This window comes from Podarcis bocagei, assembly GCF_964188305.1.
Source record: "Podarcis bocagei genome assembly, chromosome: Z".
NCBI lineage: Eukaryota > Metazoa > Chordata > Lepidosauria > Squamata > Lacertidae > Podarcis > Podarcis bocagei.
In genome coordinates, this window is record NC_138140.1 from 30,827,597 (window position 1) to 30,849,054 (window position 21,458).

At 45.7% G+C, this 21,458-nt stretch overlaps 1 protein-coding gene across 1 annotated transcript in view; it reads left to right on the top strand.

The window, feature by feature from the left end:
* The first annotated feature begins 1,408 nt into the window (after positions 1–1,408).
* Positions 1,409–21,458, top strand: part of SH3BGRL (SH3 domain binding glutamate rich protein like) — a 42,977-nt gene continuing 22,927 nt past the window's right edge. The window contains exon 1 of the mRNA XM_081180230.1: positions 1,409–1,634. Within this exon, the coding sequence (XP_081036356.1) occupies positions 1,590–1,634 (45 nt within the window). The 5' untranslated portion in view covers positions 1,409–1,589. The remainder of the gene's footprint in view (positions 1,635–21,458) is intronic.

Here is a 21,458-nt window from a genome sequence, read left to right on the forward strand (position 1 = left end):
TTAGGTTGCCGACCCCTGGATTGGAAGGTCAGCGGTTTGAATCCCCGCAACGGAGTGAGCTCCCGTTGCTCAGTCCCAGCTTCTGCCAACCTAGCAGTTTGAAAGCATACCAATGTGAGTAGATAAATAGGTACCACTGTGGCGGGAAGATAAACGGCATTTCCGTGCGCTCTGGTTTCCATCACAGTCCTCCGTGTGCCAGAAAGAGTTTAGTCATGCTGGCCACATGACCCAGAAAACTGTCTGTGGACAAACACCAGCTCCCTTGGCTTGAAAGTAGAGATGAGCGCCGCACCCCATAGTCGCCTTTGACTAGACTTAGCCGTCCAGGGATCCTTTACCTTTTACCTTACATGGACTAATGACCTATCTCAAGCCTACTTGGATATCTAAAATATGTGTGTGTGTGTTTTAACCAGGAACAGGGCCTTCTTGGTGATGGCTCAACATTTGTTTAATTCCCTCCCGCAGGAAATGCACATGACCACATTGTAGTTAAGCCATGCTCTTAAGCCTTTTAAAATTTTTGATACAAACTAGAAAACGCTTGACTGTCTGTCCGTTTTTGCATTCTCATTTTGTATTGTTATGTAGAGCACTGCCCTATGTTCTCTGTACAAATTTAATAATAATAATAATAATAATAATAATAATAATAATACAGCTTTTTAAAGAGGTTTAATACTGTTATTTTATAAATTGGCATGTTTTGTTTTACAGTACATTTCTTGCATACTGTCTTGCGGGTGTGCCCTTTATTCAGGCATTTTAAAACTATATTTAAACAAAGCATTTGAAACCAAGAGCCAAGCATTATTACCTTAGACCAGCCTTTTTCAACCTTGGTTCCCCAGATGTTGTTGGACTACAACTCCCATCATCGCTGACTGCTGGTCCTGCTAGCTAGGAATGATGGGAGTTGTAGTCTAACGACATATGGGAACCCAAGATTGAAAAAGGCTGCCTTAGACCTAATAATGCGAACTTTCCCGATTGTAAGCGCCCCGAAGCAGGGGCATCTCTTGCGTTATGTCGGTTTCACGTTGATCGGTGCGATTTTTGAACGCAAGCCATTTCATTTTAACAAATGCCCGGGGGGGGGGCTTTGAAGGTTCTGGGGCTTGAGGATTGTGGCTGAAAGTGAACAAAATAGTTTCCCCGTTCCGGAAAAAAAGAACTTTATCCCTAAATCAACAGCAACGCGTTTCCCGCCCCCCATGAATGACCCAGGCCCAGCAGATCCGGCGCGGGAAATAAGCGAGCCTTCGCAGTTCTGCTTCGGATTGTATCACCCCTGCAATTTCCCCCACTTCCTTTCGATTCTGCGATACAAACATGCTCTCCCTCTCAGCTTCTTCCGGGGTTTGGATGATCAGCGAGCGGGTCCCATGCGTAGCAATAGCAGCAGCTGCCGCTCGTAGGAGGAGGCGGGGCATTCCGTGTTTCCACACTGCACGGCGCTGCGCCTCTTCGCCTGCGCGCTTTCTCTCTCTCCCCATCCTCCTGCGCTCGCTTTCGGCTGAGACACTGTTCCTGGCCTCCTGCGCTCGTTCTGCCATCGCAAAGAAGTGCCTGCGCCCTTCTTCAGGATGGTGATCGTAGTCTTCATCGCTTCTTCATCAGGTTCCACAGCGGTAAGGAGAAGCCAGCGGCTCCTGCTCCCCTCCCTCGCCCAGAAGCTATTCTCCTTCCTAACTTTCCCCCACCCCTTTGTACTGAAGGAAAGTTGCAGCAGCAGGCTCCTTCCCTTCCCTCTCTCCCGTTTCCCCCTACAGTACTGCGATCTCTTACATTCAGGGCATTTCCCCATTTTCCTTCCTTATTTCTTTTATTTCCTCTGCTCGCTTACAAAAAATATGGGCTGGGTGGCTTCTGCAAATTGTAGCAAGCAATTTGGGACAATCTTTAGCAGGGTTTATTTTATCTGCCATTTTATGATGGGGTGGGGGGGTGGGGCAACCCTGTGTATTATCGGCATCTTCAAGGCTGACATGAGTATGATCCTAAGCAATCTTACTCGGAGGCAAGCTCCGTTGTGCTCAGTGCAACTTCCTGCCCTTACTGTGGCATCAGCTTTCATAGTATGAGAAGCTGAGACTATGAAAGCTGATGCCACAGTAAGGCAACTATCTCTGTGCTTGATTACCTGGTGGGTAATTTCCCACTGAAAACAACTGGATTGATTCATGGGAAAACATGCTGTAGGATTGTTTTTCTCTTCAGTTGCCACAAAACTCTTGACAGTGCAATTGTTATGTACATGTTTATAGACGTCTCAGAAGTAAGTTCCATTAATTTCATTTTGTCTTGCTCCCAGGTAAATGGGTATGCAGCTGCTGTCTACAGCTGCCAAAGCAACACATGGATCCTCTTCTGGAATTTAATTCCCATTGACTTTAATAGGATTTGCTTCCAGTGAAGCATACTTGGATAGTGCTCTTTAGTCTTCAAAGTTATTTGCAAATACCCTTGAGGAAGGAGTACTCTAATCTGTACTGATTACTTTGCATGCTCCAGTACTGAATCCTAGTATTCAAGACTGCTTCTGCTTGCTTAGGGTGGTCCTTCCAGTCCCCAACTTTTAAATTTTTTTTATTGTGTTGATTTGTCACAGATATATGTACAAACATGTAACCATGTAAGTACTGTACTTGTCTGAGATAACTTGTTTGCAACCTAGCAAGTTTTTCACTAATAACTTTAGGAAAAGCTTAAAAGTGGAGTAAACAGGGTAGACTTCTGCTCCATTTGGTTATTCATGGGTCGCAGCAGCAAGTCATCTTTTGCTTACCTAGGAAGGGCTTAATCTGCACCTTCAGACCTTCTGCCTACAAAACTGTTCAGCTGGCATGCATGAAGGCATAATGTGAGTGCATCTTAGCATGTACAGAGTGCCTTTCCCTTACATTCGAGTAGCAACCACCAACTTCCATTTTCCTGGGATTAGGCAAAACTGTACCTAGGGAAGGAATGGGTTTCAGTTCTCATTCTTTTCCCTTTTTGGCAAAAGCACTTTTATTTCATGGAGATTATCCAGGAGGTAAGCATCCGTTTAATCCACTTAACGCCACTCTTCAGGCTTGTCCTGCTGTTCAGAATACAAAGGCTCAGATTTCCCTCTCTGGTATAGAAATTAAGCATTAACCTCCCCCATGTTCCTTTCCTATTTCATTTCTTCCCTTTTCAGTATCCAGTTCCACAATCTTGGATGCTCATGTTTTTATTACATTTCTATATGACCTCCCTTCAAAGGGTGTGTGTGCATGTGTGTGTGTGCATGTATAAATCTTGTTATTCTCCAGACATGGCTTGTGTCAGAATTAAAGCTAAATCAGGTGCCTGATTGTCAGGTGTGTAAATCAGGTGTAGCTCCTGTGGCTTCGTTTGGACAAGGAATTGGAGGGTCCTTTAAGAAGTAGATATGGTACCAATATAATTTAGAACACAGTATACCATATATACTAGAGTATAAGCCGACTTTTTCAGCGCATTTTTTATGCTGAAAAAAACCCCCTCGGCTTATACTCGAGTGAGGTGGGTGGCAGCGGCCCAAAAGGAGCCCTTTCTCGCCACTGGTCCCACCGCCGCCGCCCGCCTCTCACAAGGGCAGGCACAGGAGCCACGGTTGGCAGAGATGCTACACTGCTCTGCGCTGTGCCTTTTTCACCCACGGCTCCTATGCCTGCTCTTGCGAGCGGCAGAGGCGGTGGTGGAGGGATGAGCAGCCCAAAAGGAGCCATTTCTGGCTGTTTGTTCTTCTTTCTCCGCTGTTGCCGCCACCACCAGGTTTGTGGTGTGGTGAACCGGCTTATACCTGAGTCAGTAAGTTTTCCCAGTTTTTTGTGCTAAAATTAGGTGCCTCGGCTTATATTCAGGTCGACTTATACTTGAGTATATACGGTACCTTGGTTCTAAGCTCTGCTTGGCCACTAAGTTCAATGGGTAGCTTTGTACAGTTGTTAGGAGGATAAAGTGGGGAAATCCCATATTTGTCCCCACTTCCACTCTTTGAAGGAAGGATGGAATGCAAATAATATGACAAAGAACCTGAATATAACTATGATAAAATAAAGCCTGCAACAAAATGTTGCAGTGTGGAATGATTCTGCTTAGGATGTTCTATTTCATCCTTTCTCTGTTTACGGAAGATGTTTGTACTAGCTCAAACCTTGGGGTTCTCTGAACCTTCTTATAACCTCCCACTAATGCGTGGATTCTGCTATTTCGGGTGCATAAGGACCATGCGCTTGGAAAATTTAGAACATTGTTAATGTATGATTATAACACTTGGGCTGCAGGACAAGCTGGCTTTTAAAAAGAAAGAAATTCCCAACTTGAAATGTACTTGTGGCAGATCTGCCATGTGAGTGGCCCATTCTAACCACAAAGCACCATTTTGTATGCCAGTGAAGGCTTTCTCAAAGTGCAACCTAGGAGCTGCTTTGTAAAAAAATGTCAGACTGTTGGTTCATCTTGCCCAGTAGCGTCAACTTCTGTGATAGACAGCAATTAAGGTGCTTCCCATATTATTTTCCACTGACCTTTTAAACAATAGAAGCTGTGGACTGAATTTTGTGCTGTCACAGGACAATGGTCTAATCAATGCAGATCCACAGAGATTTGAACTCAAGAGTGCTGATTTTGGAATCCAGAGTTTACTAGCATTTGCATCATGGAACCAACAACATTTGAGAGTGCTGTGCAGCTGAGGTAATCCATGGTCTGGCTTGTCATTGCATCTGAAACCTGGCTAATGGGTTCTTTCCCACAAACAAGCCATGATCCCTAAGCCCAGAGCAAACCTTGGTTATAGCTCATTGTCTTGGAGAAAAATAATAAAAGAGCCTGGGTTTGGACTTAATGCTAAGCCAAACAGTGGCTTAACTCTCACCAGGGGTGCGGGGGAAGCTCACTTTTGAACCACAGCAGTTAAGTTTAATATGATGTGTGAGCCAGACCTTGCAAAAATTAAGGTGCGGCCTTTATGCAGCAAGACAGAATCCAGTATACACTGAAACTTCAGACAGTTCAGTTTCTTGTAGATAATATTGCAGAATAACTGACGAAATGACTGTACAGTTATATGGGGGGGGGAGCCTGTGCATGTGGCAAACACTCATAAGGAAGTGGTGAAATAGTTGCACCAGTTTTTACAGCACTTATGAGGTGGATTTGGATTGTTTCTTTATTCTTGCATTGTGACTTCAGATGTTTACCAAGCAGCAGGATCCACCTTCTCCTAAATCTAAAGAAACCCATCAGCAGAGTGACTTGGAGACCACCCACCCAGCTGTGTTGGAACAGCTGAATCTCTGATCAACTCCTGCCTAAATGGTTAGAACATTTAAACGCTGGTAATGCAGGTCTTCTTGCTGCCTGCTCCCACCCCGCTGAGTTTTGATGTGAAAGACCGCTCAGCCAGCTGCTTCCTACATGTTGTGACCACACTTGCCATACTATGCACAATTCTGATTGCCCCACTTAAAAAATAATATTGTAGACTGGAAACAGTGTTAGAAAATAGCGAGACGGCAAGTGCATTTTGTACCTGGCTATTGGCCATTTGCAACCAAATGAAGATGTCTGGGTGCCACCGTTTCCATCATCTGGAGGTCATTGGACCTGGAATGTTTTCACACACTAGCAACACATCCTGTAGAATTCTATCAGTTATATTTTATCTGCACAATCAGCATGAATTTCTGGAACCAAACTGCTTTTTCTGTGCAGTAAGAGCAGGAGCAGTCCAGAATAGGCCAATATGTGTGTGGACTGTCCCTGGATCAAGGGACTTTTTAAGTTCTCAAAGTTCTTAAGCTAGCTCAAGGTTGTCATCTGAACTAGCCAGATGTTTAACTGATAATCAATAACAGCTAGTTCATTATTTGAAAAATAAGACTTCAGAGCTGTCTTACTCCAAAATGTCAGCTAGACATTCTGTTTTGGCAACTGTGACCTTGGTTTAAGGAACCATTTTGTGCCTATATCGTGACTGGAAAAGGTGCAGAAAGGGAAATGTAGGGACGTTACAAGATTTGGTGCTTTTTAGTAAACGGGGAAAAATGAGTACAGTGGTTTTAGAACACCTTAGTTTATAAACAACTTGGAAATAAAATGCTGCAAACCAGAAGTCGGTGTTCCAGTTTGTGAACTTTGCCACCTGCCCAGTAATACATGGGGGACGCGGGTGGCGCTGTGGGTTAAACCACAGAGCCTAGGGCTTGCTGATCAGAAAGTTGGCGGTTCGAATCCCCGCAATGGGGTGAGCTCCCATTGCTCGGTCCCTGCTCCTGCCAACCTAGCAGTTCGAAAGCATGTCAAAGTGCAAGTAGATAAATAGGTACCGCTCCGGCGGGAAGGTAAACGGCGTTTCTGCACACTGCTCTGGTTCGCCAGAAGTGGCTTAGTCATGCCGGCCACATGACCCGGAAGCTGTACGCTGGCTCCCTCGGCCAATAAAGCGAGATGAGCGCCACAACCCCAGAGTCAGTCATGACTGGACCTAATGGTCAGGGGTCCCTTTACCTTTAATAATACATGGAGACATAAAGTGAAGCTGGATGTTGGAAAATTCAGGACAAGCAAAAGAAACTACTTCTCACAGCACCCAGTTTAACTATAGGATTTGCTCCCACATGATGTAAGGATGACCACCAAGATGGATGGATTTGAAAGAGGATTAGACAAATTTGTAAGAAGATAAGGTTGTCAGTGGCTACTAGCTATGATGACTGTGAATACCAGCTGCTGTGAAATGCCAGTGGCGAGAATGATTTTGCACTCAGATCCTGTTTGTGGTCTTCCTATTGACATCTGGTTGACCTAAGATGTCCTAAGATGGCCTAAGACATTTTGGCACCTGAGGTGAACCACAAAATGGCACCTCTCTGCTTGCCATGGAAAAAGAAGTAAGGGAAGATCTACATCAGGAGCAAGGGGGTGGGATTTTGACATCAGGATATGCTGCCTGGTGAATCCTGCCGCCTGAGTCAGTTGCCTCACCTTGTCTCATGAGTGGGCCGGCCCTGAATATAGATCTACATCAGGATCTACTGCACTTGTGCCCCTTGAGTCAGCCGCCTCACTTTGCCTCGCAGGTTTGCTGGCCCTGTGCATGGCCCTGTGCATGTGCGTGACCTGAAGGTGCTGCTGTGCAATGCCAGGTCAATGATTCGTAAGACCACTGCCATCCATGACTTGATCATGGATGGAGGATTTGACCTGGCATGTGTAACAGAGACTTGGTTGGATGAAGCAGATGGGCCTGTCCTTGCCGCTGCTTGTCCACCAGGTTTCTCTTACGCACAGCAACCCAGGTCACGTGGGCGGGGAGGGGGGGTTGCAGTGATTTTTAGGAAGTCATTAGTTTGCACCAGGCGTCCTATTGGGAAGACCCAGTTTTCTGAGTGCATGTTCTGGAAGTTGGGCAATAGGGGCAGTACAGGATTCCTTTTGGTGTACCGACCTCCCCGCTGCACCAAGGATTCCCTGCCCGAGCTGCTTCAGGTCGTGGCGGATGTTCTCCTGGAGACACCTAGCCTGGTCGTCCTAGGGGATTTTAACATCCATGCCGACACGACCTTACAAGGGGCCGCTCGGGACTTCGTGGAAAGCATGGCCTCCATGGGGCTGTCCCTGAATAAGTCTGGCCCAACCCATAGCCGTGGACATGCCTTGGACCTGGTGTTTACCTCTATGGATGTTGGTGATCTGACACTAAGTAAAAGCGAAATGAAAGAAGTGCCATGGTCAGATCACTTCCTGGTGCAACTGGACTTCTCTGCGACCCATCCCCTCTGCAGGGAGGTGGGACCAATTCGGATGGTCCGCCCCCGCCACTTAATGGATCCAAATGGTTTCCAGAGAGTGGTAGGGGATGCTTTATCCCATGTTGATGGCCTTTCAGCCGATTCCCTGGTGGCCCGCTGGAATGTGGAGTTAACCAGGGCTATTGACTGTTTGGCTCCGAAGCGCCCTCTCCGATTGCATGGAGCCCGGACAGCCCCGTGGTTTTCCACGGATCTGAGGGCAATGAAGCAATCGTTGAGACGGCTAGAGCGCCGGTGGCGGATAACTCATTCCGAATCTGACCGGACACAGGTTAGAGCTCAACGTCGAGCCTACCAAGTGGCGATAGCGACGGCGAAGAAGAATTTCTTCACCGCCTCTATTGCATCTGCAGAAAACAGCAGCAGGAGACTTTTTCAGGTGGTTCACAATTTAGCGGAACCACCTGCAACATCGGGGCCCAGTACGGGCCACATGTTCTCCTGCAATGATTTTGCAAAGTTTTTTGCAGATAAAATCGCCCAGATTCGGGAAGAAGTAGACTCCACCGTGGGAGCAGGGCCGGGGCGGGAGAGTGCTAGAGTTCTGTCTAGTCAAGTTGAGTGGGATCAATTTCAATCTGTTACCTCCGAGGATGTGGACAGGCTGCTTGGACGAGTGAAACCAACCACCTGTCTCCTGGATCCTTGCCCATCCTGGCTTATAAAAGCTAGCCGGGAAGGACTGGGCGATGGGCTTCGTGGGGTGGTGAATGCTTCCCTCCGTGAGGGAGCCTTCCCAGACCCGCTGAAAGAGGTGGTTATTAAACCGCTTCTTAAAAAACCATCTTTAGATGCGGCCACGATGGCCAACTATCGCCCAGTCTCAAATCTTCCATTCCTGGGCAAGGTGATTGAGCGAGTGGTTCCTGAACAACTCCAGGCACGCCTGGAAGAAGCGGACCATTTGGATCCCTTCCAGTCGGGATTCAGGCCTCATCATGGGACTGAAACTGCCTTGGTCGCACTGGTTGATGATCTCCGGCGGGCTAGGGACAAAGGTGAGAGCTGTTTCCTAGTTCTGCTGGATCTCTCAGCGGCGTTTGATACCATCGACCATAGCATCCTTCTGGACCGTCTTGGGGGGCTGGGAGCTGGGGGCACTGTTATACAGTGGTTCCGCTCCTTCCTCCTGGGCCGTGTTCAGAAAGTGGTGGTGGGGGATGAGTGTTCAGACCCTTGGGCCCTCACTTGTGGGGTGCCTCAGGGTTCTGTCCTCTCCCCCATGCTTTTTAACATCTATATGAAGCCGCTGGGAGAGATCATCAGGAGGTTTGGGCTGGGTGTTCATCAGTATGCGGATGACACCCAGCTCTACCTCTCTTTTAAATCAGAACCAGTGAAGGCGGTGAAGGTCCTGTGTGAGTGTCTGGAGGCGGTTGGAGGATGGATGGCGGCTAACAGATTGAGGTTGAATCCTGACAAGACAGAAGTACTGTTTTTGGGGGACAGGAGGCGGGCAGGTGTGGAGGATTCCCTGGTCCTGAATGGGGTAACTGTGCCCCTGAAGGACCAGGTGCGCAGCCTGGGAGTCATTTTGGACTCACAGCTGTCCATGGAGGCACAGGTCAAATCTGTGTCCAGGGCAGCTGTTTACCAGCTCCATCTGGTACGTAGGCTGAGACCCTATCTGCCTGCGGACTGTCTCGCCAGAGTGGTGCATGCTCTGGTTATCTCCCGCTTGGACTACTGCAATGCGCTCTACGTGGGGCTACCTTTGAAGGTGACGCGGAAACTACAACTAATCCAGAATGCGGCAGCTAGACTGGTGACTGGGAGCGGCCGCCGAGACCATATAACACCGGTCTTGAAAGACCTGCATTGGCTCCCAGTACGTTTCCGAGCACAATTCAAAGTGTTGGTGCTGACCTTTAAAGCCCTAAACGGCCTCGGTCCAGTATACCTGAAGGAGCGTCTCCACCCCCATCAGTCTGCCCGGACGCTGAGGTCCAGCGCCGAGGGCCTTCTGGCGGTTCCCTCACTGCGAGAAGCAAAGCTACAGGGAACCAGGCAGAGGGCCTTCTCGGTAGTGGCGCCCGCCCTGTGGAACGCCCTTCCAGCAGATGTCAAAGCGATAAACAACTACCTGACATTCAGGAGACATCTTAAGGCAGCCCTGTTCAGGGAAGTTTTTAACGTGTGACATTTTACTGTATTTTTGGTTTTTATGGAAGCCGCCCAGAGTGGCTGGGGAGGCCCAGCCAGATGGGCGGGGTATAAATAATAATAAATTATTATTATTATTATTATTATTATTATTATTATTATTATTATTATTAGTGTCATTGCTAAAATATTGCTTTTAGCAAGAAGGAGCTTATGGTGGACGGGGGTGGCGCTGTGGGTAAAACCTCAGCGCCTAGGACTTGCCGATCGTATGGTCGGCAGTTTGAATCCCCGCGGCGGGGTGCGTTCCCGTTGCTCGGTCCCAGCGCCTGCCAACCTAGCAGTTCGAAAGCACCCTCGGGTGCAAGTAGATAAATAGGGACCGCTTACTAGCGGGAAGGTAAACGGTGTTTCCGTGTGCGGCTCTGGCTTGCCAGAGTAGCTTCGTCACACTGGCCACGTGACCCGGAAGTGTCTGCGGACAGCGCTGGCTCCCGGCCTCTAGAGTGAGATGAGCGCACAACCCTAGAGTCTGTCAAGACTGACCCGTACAGGCAGGGGTACCTTTAGCTTACGGTGTAGGTATTTTTCTTATGGTGACAATTATTGTTAACACTTGATCTCAAAAATCATGGTAGAGATTAGTTTTGTTAGGGAAAATTCACACTAAAATGTTGACATCTTGGTGCAAGAATGTCTTAAAATGTATGATGTGGATGTGATCAAAGAAATCTTTGAAACTTTGCAAAACATTTTGAGTTTTGCAGTGCAGTTCTCCAGTCAAGTAATGCATTAAAAAGTGCATATACTGTGGTAAAGTGCATAAGCATGCCTATATTGGTGAATTGGTGAAAATTGTGTTGTATTAAGGAAATGTGATTGCAAAAACGTGTATATTGGGAGAAATTTATACTAAAATGAGAACTTTTCATGAGAACTTTTTTTTTTTAATTAACAGTTGATGTAGAAATGCAGAGAACTGAACTTAAGAATGGGAAAACAAGAAACGGAAGAGAAACAGAGTTGTCAGATTCTCCCATCCCTAGATGAGTGTTGTAATCCAGAAATATCTTCAGAGCCACAGGTTCCTCATTCCTGGTCTTCAACACCAACCATGTTTGTGGTTGCATGTGCATAACACCAATAATAAAACTAATTGAAAAACAAATCCAAAGAAAATGGCTCCTTTCATTGCCATTTGGAAATGCTTGGGGAATCAGTCAAATTTTGATCTTAGGTGGCAGCCTAAGATCAGGGTCTTTCCTTATGGAGAGCCTCATAAATTCAGTTCCCCATGGTGACTGCTCCTGCCCCAGATCACTAATGTAAAGTTTTCCTCTGAATTCTGTTCAAAGTACAGTACGGCGGAATTTGTTGATTTTGCCATTTCTGCGAATTGGGAGAATTGAGCTGATTCTGAACCCAATGTCAGTGGTTTGTAAAGGTGCCTTGTTAGTAGAACAAGCTAAATGTAAGAGTAACCCCAGGAAGTTTCAACGTTTAGTTTAATTTTGACTGCATTTTAAACAGCGTGTATATTCATGTTGTGTGTATGTCTGTGTTAATAAGACATTGTATTATATTTGCAGTGGCCTGTGGCCAGTGTGGGGAACTTTGACCATCTGCCATCCAGATGTTGCTAAACTGCAACTTCCATCATCCCTGACCATTAGTCATGCTTGCTAGGGGATGGCAGTTGTAGTTCAGCAACACCTGGAGGCCCAAAGGTTCTTCGTTCCTGAATTGGAACTGCTTTGGCTTTTTCCAAGAGCCCAGTTTAAAGGGAAAGAGAAACCCATCCCTCTCCCAAATTCTATGCCAAATGCAGAGGTCTCTGGAGAGGAGAGGCTCTTTTTCTTAGTTAATACTGGAATTTGGATAAGTTGTGTGAATCTCTGTCATTGCTTCTGAGATCTCTCCCAACACAAAGTGCAAATTTGGATGGATTCCTGATTTTGCTTTCTTTGTCTAAAACCCATCAAGAAATGAGAGCAAAGACTCTGCCCTGTGTGCTCGTCAAAGGACTTTAATGGAGGGGTTGGTTCCATAAATAATGAGCGACCATCAAGCTATATCAAACTTTATGGGCTCCTGGACCCAATTCTCTTTCGAATTTGGAAGGAAAACTTGTACACATTTTGAATAAGCAAGATTGGACCACTTGAATAGAGTTTATGGTATAACAAGAGCATGGGAACAGCATGTGTGTTTTGTTGTTGTTGTTGTTTTTAAAAAACCTTTCCTTTTATGCAGCCTGCTGATAATGTAATTCATATATAGGTCATGCAGCTTAGGCTTTTATATAGGCTATTATGTTACCCCCTCCTCAGGGGGGTAGACTTCACACAACAAAAGGGATCCCACAGCAGAGATTACAGTGGTGCCTCGCAAGACGAAAATAATTCGTTCCGCGAGTCTTTTCGTCTTGCGATGTTTTTCGTCTTGCGAAGCACGGTCTGTTGCAACTGTGCCTCTTCAAGCGGCTTTTTAAAAAAGCGCAAGACGTTTTCGTCTTGCGAAGCAAGCCCATAGGGAAATTCGTCTGGCAAAGCAACGCAAAACCGAAAAACCCTTTCGTCTAGCGAGTTTTTCGTCTTGCGAGGCATTCGTCTTGCGGGGCACCACTGTACTTTTAACAGCTCAAGACACTGACAGTGGCTTTGAGTGCTATAGCAAGTCTGTGCTAGCATCCATGTGCATGGACTCTGCCATGGGCAATTGGTGGTGCTTATTTGTAATAATCATAAAGGATATGATGTAGGGTATATATCTGTGCGCTGCTCTGGTTTGCCTTAGTCATGCTGGCCACATGACCCGGAAGCTGTACACCGGCTCCCTCGGCCAGTAAAGTGAGATGAGCACCGCAACCACAGAGTCATCCACAACTGAACCTAACGGTCAGGGGTCCTTTTACCTTTATATAGGAATCTATAGCCTGGGCAACCTTTCATATGTGAGTCCCATTTCATACTACAAAGCCAGGTGCCTCTAGTCAACTGCATGCAGCTGATGATGTTTGTTTGTAATGAAAAACATTAGTCTTTCAGTACAAACAAAATGCCACCTCTAACGACTGGACAACGTGCAAAGAATACTTTTCCCAAACAGCGAGGCATGGTGCAAACCAAATAAACAAATGTGAAGCAATTGAGGATAAACGAGCACATTTTGGGGGGTGGGGGTAGTTATTGTCTAGTTCAGGCATCACCAACCTTTTTGTGCCTATGGACACATTTGGAAATTTGAGAACATTCCGTGGACAGCAGTCACATAATGACTGCCATGGGAAGGGTGGTGGTGGTGGCATTGAACACTGTAAGGGTGTGACAAAACAAAGAAATGGCCGCTATTGGATTTTGGCATAATGCAAAATGATTGTTGCATCTAAAATAGTGGGGAAATCCAAGCACAAAATGGTGCAGCCATGACACAGCTGTCCCATCAATAGGGATAAAGGGTCACCAGTGCAGTCAGTCACAGAGCGAAGTTCTTTGCACCTCTGCTCTGGATAGGGAGGGTAGGCACTCAGTCTTGGCACCAAGCGCCACATGGGCATTTTTAAGGAGATGTGTTCAGTGTAGGAGAGGCTGAGGGCAGTACAAAGCACTGATTCTTATGCCCTGTGGATTTAGAGGGGATATAGACCTTTCAGGGTTTCACAGAAGTACCAGCAGCAACATTTCCCCTCAGTTAGCAGCCTCTAGTGTAGTTTCTGCTCCTTTGAACATGGTATTTACTATTGGTGGTGATCTCTCCCCCTGCCCCCATACAGTGGTACCTCTGGTTAAGAACTTAATTCGTTCCCGAGGTCCGTTCTTAACCTGAAACTGTTCTTAACATGAGGTACCACTTTAGCTAATGGGGCCTCTCGCTGCCACCACACCACCGGAGCACGATATCTGTTCTCATCCTGAAGCAAGGTTCTTAACTCGAGGTACTATTTCTGGGTTAGCAGAGTCTGTAACTTGAAGCATCTGTAACCCGAAGTACCACTGTACTTTAAAAATATTCTCTGGAAGTAGTCCTGATATTCTGACTGGATGAATGTTTTGCCCAGTGAAATGACCCAGCAGAACAATGACTTAACAAAAAATAAAAACCCTAACAAATGATTAGCTAAGGCATTTGGCACAGATTCCAGTTTTCCTTCTGGGATGCAAACTGCCAGTCACACCTTTTAAGTATGATTTCTGTTCCTTCTGTTGGGTGTGGTCGCCCATGTTTCCTCAGTCTTTTTCAAGGCATGGCTTAGGCTCCAGAAGAGCCATTTTAAAACACACACCAATAAATATTTACAGACTTAAACCCATAATCTTTATTGTTCCTGAGATGCAGAGGGGCAATATAATGTGATCAGTCTGGTACTAAATCTCATTTGACAAACTCACTCAGGCTTAAGGGCTAATTCCACAACATTCAGAGTTCTGTTTCCCATGCGCAGCAGGTGAGGCTGTGCACCACATTGGGTTTCCAGGGAAGATTAAGGATGATAAAGGCAACTTAGAGACATTTCCTTTCTGGAGAAGCAACCTCCCCCTCCCCCGCCTCTGGTCAAGGGTCACAGTACTCAGGACTGGTCAAGTTATTTATTTCTATGCACCCCACCTTTTCAGTTAAGGAATTCAAAGCAGCAAATACAACCCCTTTTCTTCAATTTTTTTTTTTTATCATTGCAACAACCCTGCAAGGTAGCTTGAGCCAAGTAATAGCAACTGACCCAAGGCCAGCTAGTGAGCTTTGTGGCTGAGTGGGAATTTGAACCTGAGAAATCCCACAGGTACCTCTCACTGCAAGTAAAAATTTTTAATCTGTAACCTTTTGTTGCCCTTTCATGGTACAGTGGTGCCTCGCAAGACGAAATTAATCTGTTCCGAGAGTCTCTTCGTCTAGCGGTTTTTTCGTCTTGCGAAGCAATTCTATTAGCGGATTAGCGCTATTAGCGGATTAGCGGCTATTAAAGGCTTAGCGGCTTAGCGGCTAAAAGGCTATTAGCGGATTAGCGGATTAGAAAAAGGGGGGGAGCGGGGAAAAATCGGAACACTCACAAGACATTTTCATCTTGCAAAGCAAGCCCATAGGGAAAATCGTCTTGCGAAGCAGCTCAAAAACGGAAAACCCTTTCATTTAGCGGGTTTTCCGTCTTGCGAGGCATTCGTCTTGCGGGGCACCACTGTACTCAAAACCACCAGCTGCACTGGCTTCCTCACTCTGCCCAAGGATAGGAATAGCTCTAAGGTAATAATAATAATAGTAATAATAATAATTATTATTTTTATTTATACCCCACCCTCCCCAGCCAAGGCCGGGCTCAGGGCGGCTAACAAGCAATAATAAAAACAAGTTGAATGAATACAACTTAAAAACAAGATTAAAATACAACATTAAAATATTGAAACATTAAAATATTAAAATGCAGCCTCATCACAGGAGGAGAAAGGAAAAAGAAAAAAGAAGGTACCTCCCCTACTTCACTTGATACATATACTGTATATATATTTCTGGTCATTAGCAGGATAATGCAAATGACCAAACTGGGGTGGGTGAAGCTTGAGAGATAGAGAGACAGAAATAGTTGTTCCATGTAGTTCCAGGCATACCAAGGTAAATTCCCACTTGGTAAAAAACTTTGTTGATGGCAAGCAGGGCAATGTTAACAATGGCTAAACAATGAAGCTATTGTTTTGTCATAGATTTGTTTAAACTGTGTGATAGTCCCTGCTAATCCTTTAATTAGCATGTGTGATGGCTAATTAAGTCAGACCCTGTGTGCCGGACAGACACCCTTAATTCTGTGAAATCAACATGGGTTCAAAGGTAATGGAGTCAGCCTAATTTTCTTTGAGGTGAGAGCCTGGGGAGTCTGAGCACAACAAAGCATCAAATAACTAGGTGTGAGAATACAGATGAGCAGGGCCTCTCTCCTAAAACCAGGGCTTAGGATAGCAAGGTGAGAACAGGTGAGATGTGGCTTTTCTTGGGATGGGATGGGGTTGGGGAGGCAAGCTGCAAGGCAGGGATGCTGCTGCCTTTGGAAGAAGCTGGCGCTGCTTGGGACGAGATGCTTGGAACCACCCTCCCACAGGAGGCTATGGTTGTAAATATGTGTAAACAAACCATATATCATAAAGACACCATAAAGTCTGTGTCCCCTTGTCCAAAAGTGAATACAGACTCTGGGTTAAGGCACACCTGCAACCTTTGGAATCTTGCACCGCTTGGAGATTGAGGTGGCGCATAGCAGTATTGTGCTAGGGAAAGTAAAGCCGCAGATGCTGGGAACCTTGCAGAATGGCCGAGACCTGGCTCAAGGCTTGGTGTGAAGGGTGATGTATATTTCCTCAGGTCCAGAAGGCTGGTGCCCCTTCCTGGCTCAATCAGCCCTTGATCTGCCTGGCCCATTGTCTTCTCTGCTCCTGCTATGGCCCTAGGACTGGGATGGGGAATCTCTTGTCCGGGAGCCAGATTTGGCCCTCCAGGTGTTTTTGTCTGGCCCTTGGGACTGTCCCCAGACCACACCACTCACTGGTCCTGATTTGCACCCTGAGTGTTTTTGTCGGCTAGAATGTGTTTGTACTCTGAGGGGGCAGTACAAGAGTCAGCTAGAAGCCCAGGTAGATGGTGTGGGGACCTCCATTCCTGGGGTAGGGAAACCCAGATCCCATGGTTTCAGTGTTATTGGCAGAGTCTTCTGGGCAGATCTTGCTCCACATCATGTTTGAGGTCTGGACAGAGCTGAACCATGGTGGGCCACAGCTGCATTCACCCTAGATCTGCAAATACAGTACAGACGAGCCTCTTCTGTTGTGTTTTGGTTCTGAAATCCTTTCATGACAAGGGTTAAGGACCTTTTGGTTCTGAAACTTGGGCCACACCTGCACCATACATTTAAAGCAATGCAATATATTTTTAACATTTAGTCCCTCTTTGCCTGGAACTCTGGAAATGGCAGCTCTGTAAGGGGAATAAGAGACTTCTACAACTCTTGGCACCCTTACAAAACTACATTTCCCTGGATTCTTTGGGGGAAGCTGTAACCGTTATAGTGATATCACTGTGTTGTAAATGTGAGACTTTTTAGATTTCCACCTCTGATGTTGTGGTTAGATACTAGAAGTTCTTGACATTGCTGCTTATTTCTTCCATTCTACTGCTGCTGTTTAGTTTGAATTTGGATGCTAATTTGGATGCTATCATTTAAGCTTCAAGAGCTACCATTTAATGAAAATGTACATGCATTGTTTAAATCTGCCTTAAGCATTTTCTTAAAGAAAGCTCAGGAAAGGTGGGTTAATCATGAGATTTTGGTAATACTGGGTAGCATTACTACCTATTACTGAGATACAGCTGTGCCTGAACAATATCTATAAATGTGGGTTAGGTCAGTATATTTTTTTTTCTGAAAGGCATTCATTGTTCCAGTGACAGCACAGAAATGCACAGCAACCAGCCTTTTGGGAAACACAGTTATTTTAATATCTCTGACAAGTTTCCTGGCCGACCTAAGCAAACAGCTGAGTTAAAATCCCAGCTTTTAGACCCCTTAAAATGCCATTTTCTATATCTGTTGTTGCGATATCTTGATTTCTGTGTAACAACAGTTGTACAACACTACTCAGGACAATGTGGAAATGGATATATGTGCTTCCACAAAACTATTAAGAAACTCTCTTTTAATTTCAATTGTCTTATCAGGTTCTGGGGCTCTTAAAAATATATATATCCAACCCTCAAGGAATTTTCACTACATGATAACCATCTCTCTCCCATTGCATATACACCCAGACCTCATTCTAAAGTTCCCCGGGTTCACTGGGAAATCCCAGTAGCAAGTAGGCTACAAATGTGGAAACCTGTGGCCCTCCAGATGTTGTTGGATTTAAGCTCCCATCAGCATCAGCTAGGGTGGCTAATGATTGCAGTTGATGGGAGTTGTCCCCTAGCAACATCTGGAGCGCCACAAGTTCCACAGGCCTGCCTAGAGGGGAAAGGTTAAATCAAGGGTTCACAGTCTGACCACACTTTCTATAAGTTGCCTTGTGTGAGAGTTACACCTAGGTCCCCAGCAGTCAAAGTTCTGCACTACCAGTTGCTCCTTTGGGACAGCTCCGAGCTTCATTTTTAAATGTTAAGGCTCTAGGTCAGGGGTTGGCAATGTACGACCCATGGGCCACAAGCGGCTCACGGGGGTCATTTAACCAGCCCACGAGCCGCCCCCAAACCGAGCCACCTGCTCTGCGAGTCCCCACCCATTGTACTAAACCAGCGTGGCGTGGGGACTCACTTCTGCAGTGCCGGAAATTGCATGTGCAATCCGGCCCACTGAGAGATCTCCAGTGGAGTGAACCGGCCCAGGCGAGGTAAACCTTGCCAACCCCTGCTCTAGGTGGATGCCATGACTTTTTAAAATGTGATAACCAAATGGCCTGGGCCAAGCCAGAATCCCCAGAATACAATGGGGATGTAGTAGACAATGTGAAGGCAAACATAGCTGTGTTCATATTCCTTTGCTGAACTTTTAAAGTAGTGGATGGATAACCCATCATGTTTAGCGAATGCCCTCCAGCAATTGTTGAGGTTTTATGTGGTGTTTATTTTGGACTAGGCAAAAAGCCATTTCCAAGCATGTAAAAGTCAAACATGGTTTGGCTGGATTTCAGAGACTGCCAAAGGGCAGACTCTTTTCACATTGAAAAGCAGTAATTGGGGTTATGGCTATGATGATTTGGGAGGTGCTCAGTACTTTAAAAAGAAGCAGAAGGCCGCTGGAAGGCATCCTTTTGAAACCTGATAACATTTTGCCACATTGCATTGCAGATGGAAGTTAGTTGTTTTGACCCAAGCATATGCTTGTTTTATTTCTTCTTTTTTTTTTTAAAGTGCTTTGTTTCCAAGCATATGTTTTAAGGAGAGGAACAAGGGCATGTCTGATGCTGGGTTCTGCAGCGGCAACATGCAAACTCAAAAGGCACATCCACTAAAAAAGAAAAAAAGATTAATCAGGTTTTCTAGGTCTTCTGATTTCAAAGTCAGGCATAAAGTTAGCAATTCAGCTTGAATGGGGGGGGGATGGAAATGGGTAAGATGACCAAGCAGGGCACTTGGCCCCACCTAACCAGATAGAAAGCATTATTGAAGGTAGAATTATAGCACATAGAGAGGAACCGGCATGGCTTCTGCAAGCAGTGGCAGATTTGGGTACTATGGTGCCCTGCACGAGGGCAAAATTTGGCATTCCTCCACCCTACCCCAGTCCTTGCGCTACTTTCCCAAAGGTGGGTAAGGAGGTACCTGGCTTTGTGAAGGAGGCACAAAGACTCTGGCAGGGACCTAGAACCCTCCCATCTCCTTCCCTAAGCTGGGAAAGTGCTAGCTAGGCTTTGGAACAGAAGCAGAAGGACTCTAGGACCCTGTTAGAGCCTCACATGTCCTACCCATAGCCCAGCACCTAGCTCACCCTGCTTTGAAATGGCATCCCCTTGGATCAGTGTACAACCCTAAATCTGCTCCAGCTGTAAGGCTAGGTTCTGTCTAGCTAACAAGAGTTTCTCAAACTTAGGTTCCCAGCTTTTGTTGGAGTACAGGTATAACCTTCCATCATCTGTTGCTAGTTGGACCAGTGGTCAGGGATGGTGGGAATTGTAGTCATAACAATAGCTGGAGACTCAAGCATGAGAAACACTGAACACTTATTTTGAGAGTGTTGACAAGCCTATAAGTAGAGGTGATCCAGTCAACACTGTGTATTTAAACTTTGAAAAAGCTGTTGATTAATCACCACCCTGAAAGACTCCTGATAAGCTTAGCAGTCATTGAGTGGGTTGGTGGGGAAGTTCAACAGGTCCTCTTATACATCAGTAATTTTAACCACTAACTTGTTTAAGAAAAAGTAGAGAGTAGGGATCAATGGGCAGTTCTCACAGTGGAGGCTTTTAAGAAGTGAGGTCCCTCAAGGATTCATATTGGGACCAGCGCTTTTTAAGTTGCTCATAAATTAGTTTGGGTTGAGCTGCTTGGCAGCCAAGTTTACTGATGACACTCAGTTGTACTGGAGGTAAGAACAGAAGAGCATTGCAAAGAGCTCTGAAAGAATCTTTTCAAAGTGCATGAATGGTAATTAAATTAGCAAATGTTATTCAATGCAAGCAAGTGCAAAGTGACACATAATATTGCAGAAAATAAAATCCACGTATACGCCTATGGAGTCTAAACTGGTAGTGAGTGACTAGGAATAAGATCTTGGATTCATAGTTAGCTTGATGAAGATTGTGACCCAGTGTGTGGCAGCTGTGAAAAGGGTGAAGCCCAGGTAAGGAATAATTAGGAAACGGATTGATAATAAAACTGCCAGTATCACAACGATGTTAAACAAATGTTGGACACGCTCCCAGACAAGAGCAACTAAAACAAACACAGAATAAAGAATTATGCATGGTTTGGAGAAAGTGGATAGAGAAGTTTTTCTTGCCCCTCTCACAACTAGAGTCATCTAATAAATTTGAATGTTGAGAGAGTCAGGACAGACAGAAGAACGTATTTGTCTGGGTTACATGGTGGAATTTTCTACCACAGGCCCATGTTGGCAAGGGCCACCAACTTGGATGGTTTTAAAAGGAGTATATTCATAGAGGACAGGCATCCCCAAACTCTGCCCTACAGCTGTTTTGGGACTACAATTCCCATCATCCCTGACCACTGGTCCTGTTAGTAGGGATGATGGGAGTTGTAGTCCCAAAACAGCTGGCGGGCCGAGTTTGGGGATGCCTGATGGAGGACAAGGACTACCAGTGACTACTAGTCATGACCTCTATATATTAGCTCCAGTATCAGAGGTGGTATGCCTCTGTAGAACAGTTGCTGAGAATTACAAGTGGGGAAGAGTGTTGTTGCACTGAGGTCCTCCTCATTAATTTCCCACAGGCCTCTGCTTGGCCACCAGTGATGCCAGAATACCTGAGCCTCCAGTCTGAGCCCACAAGGATGTTACATTATTGCATTAACATCTGGAGGGCACCAGGTTGCGGAAGGCTGTTCTGTGTAAACCTCTGGGTAGGAGAGCCTGAGGGCAATTGAGGATGGCAGTTTGGTTGATGACTTATTTGTGAGATTCTAGAAGCAATTATCTGGATGCCTTAGAAATAGAATTCTGAACTAGGTGAATTTTGCCAGGAAGCTGACACCAGACATCAGCAGCACAGGACCTGTAAGTTAAATTTCATTTAAAAGTAGGTATTGTGAGAGAGTAAGTTGCTCCCCCCCCCCAACTTAGCAGGTAGAGTAATCATGGATTCGGGACTTTTTTAACTGTGTGGGGTTTTGTGGTTGTGTTTTTTGTTTTTTGCTGGGTGGTCTTGGGCAAATTGTTGCCTGTCCATTTTGATTATCTTTAGTGAAAACAAAAAAAAAAATCAGAACAGTGGTCTACCTTACAGGGTTGTTGCTAAGACAAATAGACTGTGAAAATGCTTTTGCAATTCTTAAAAAATGTACAGTAGACTGCTGGTTTCTTTTGTGAAACTAGTCCTTTCT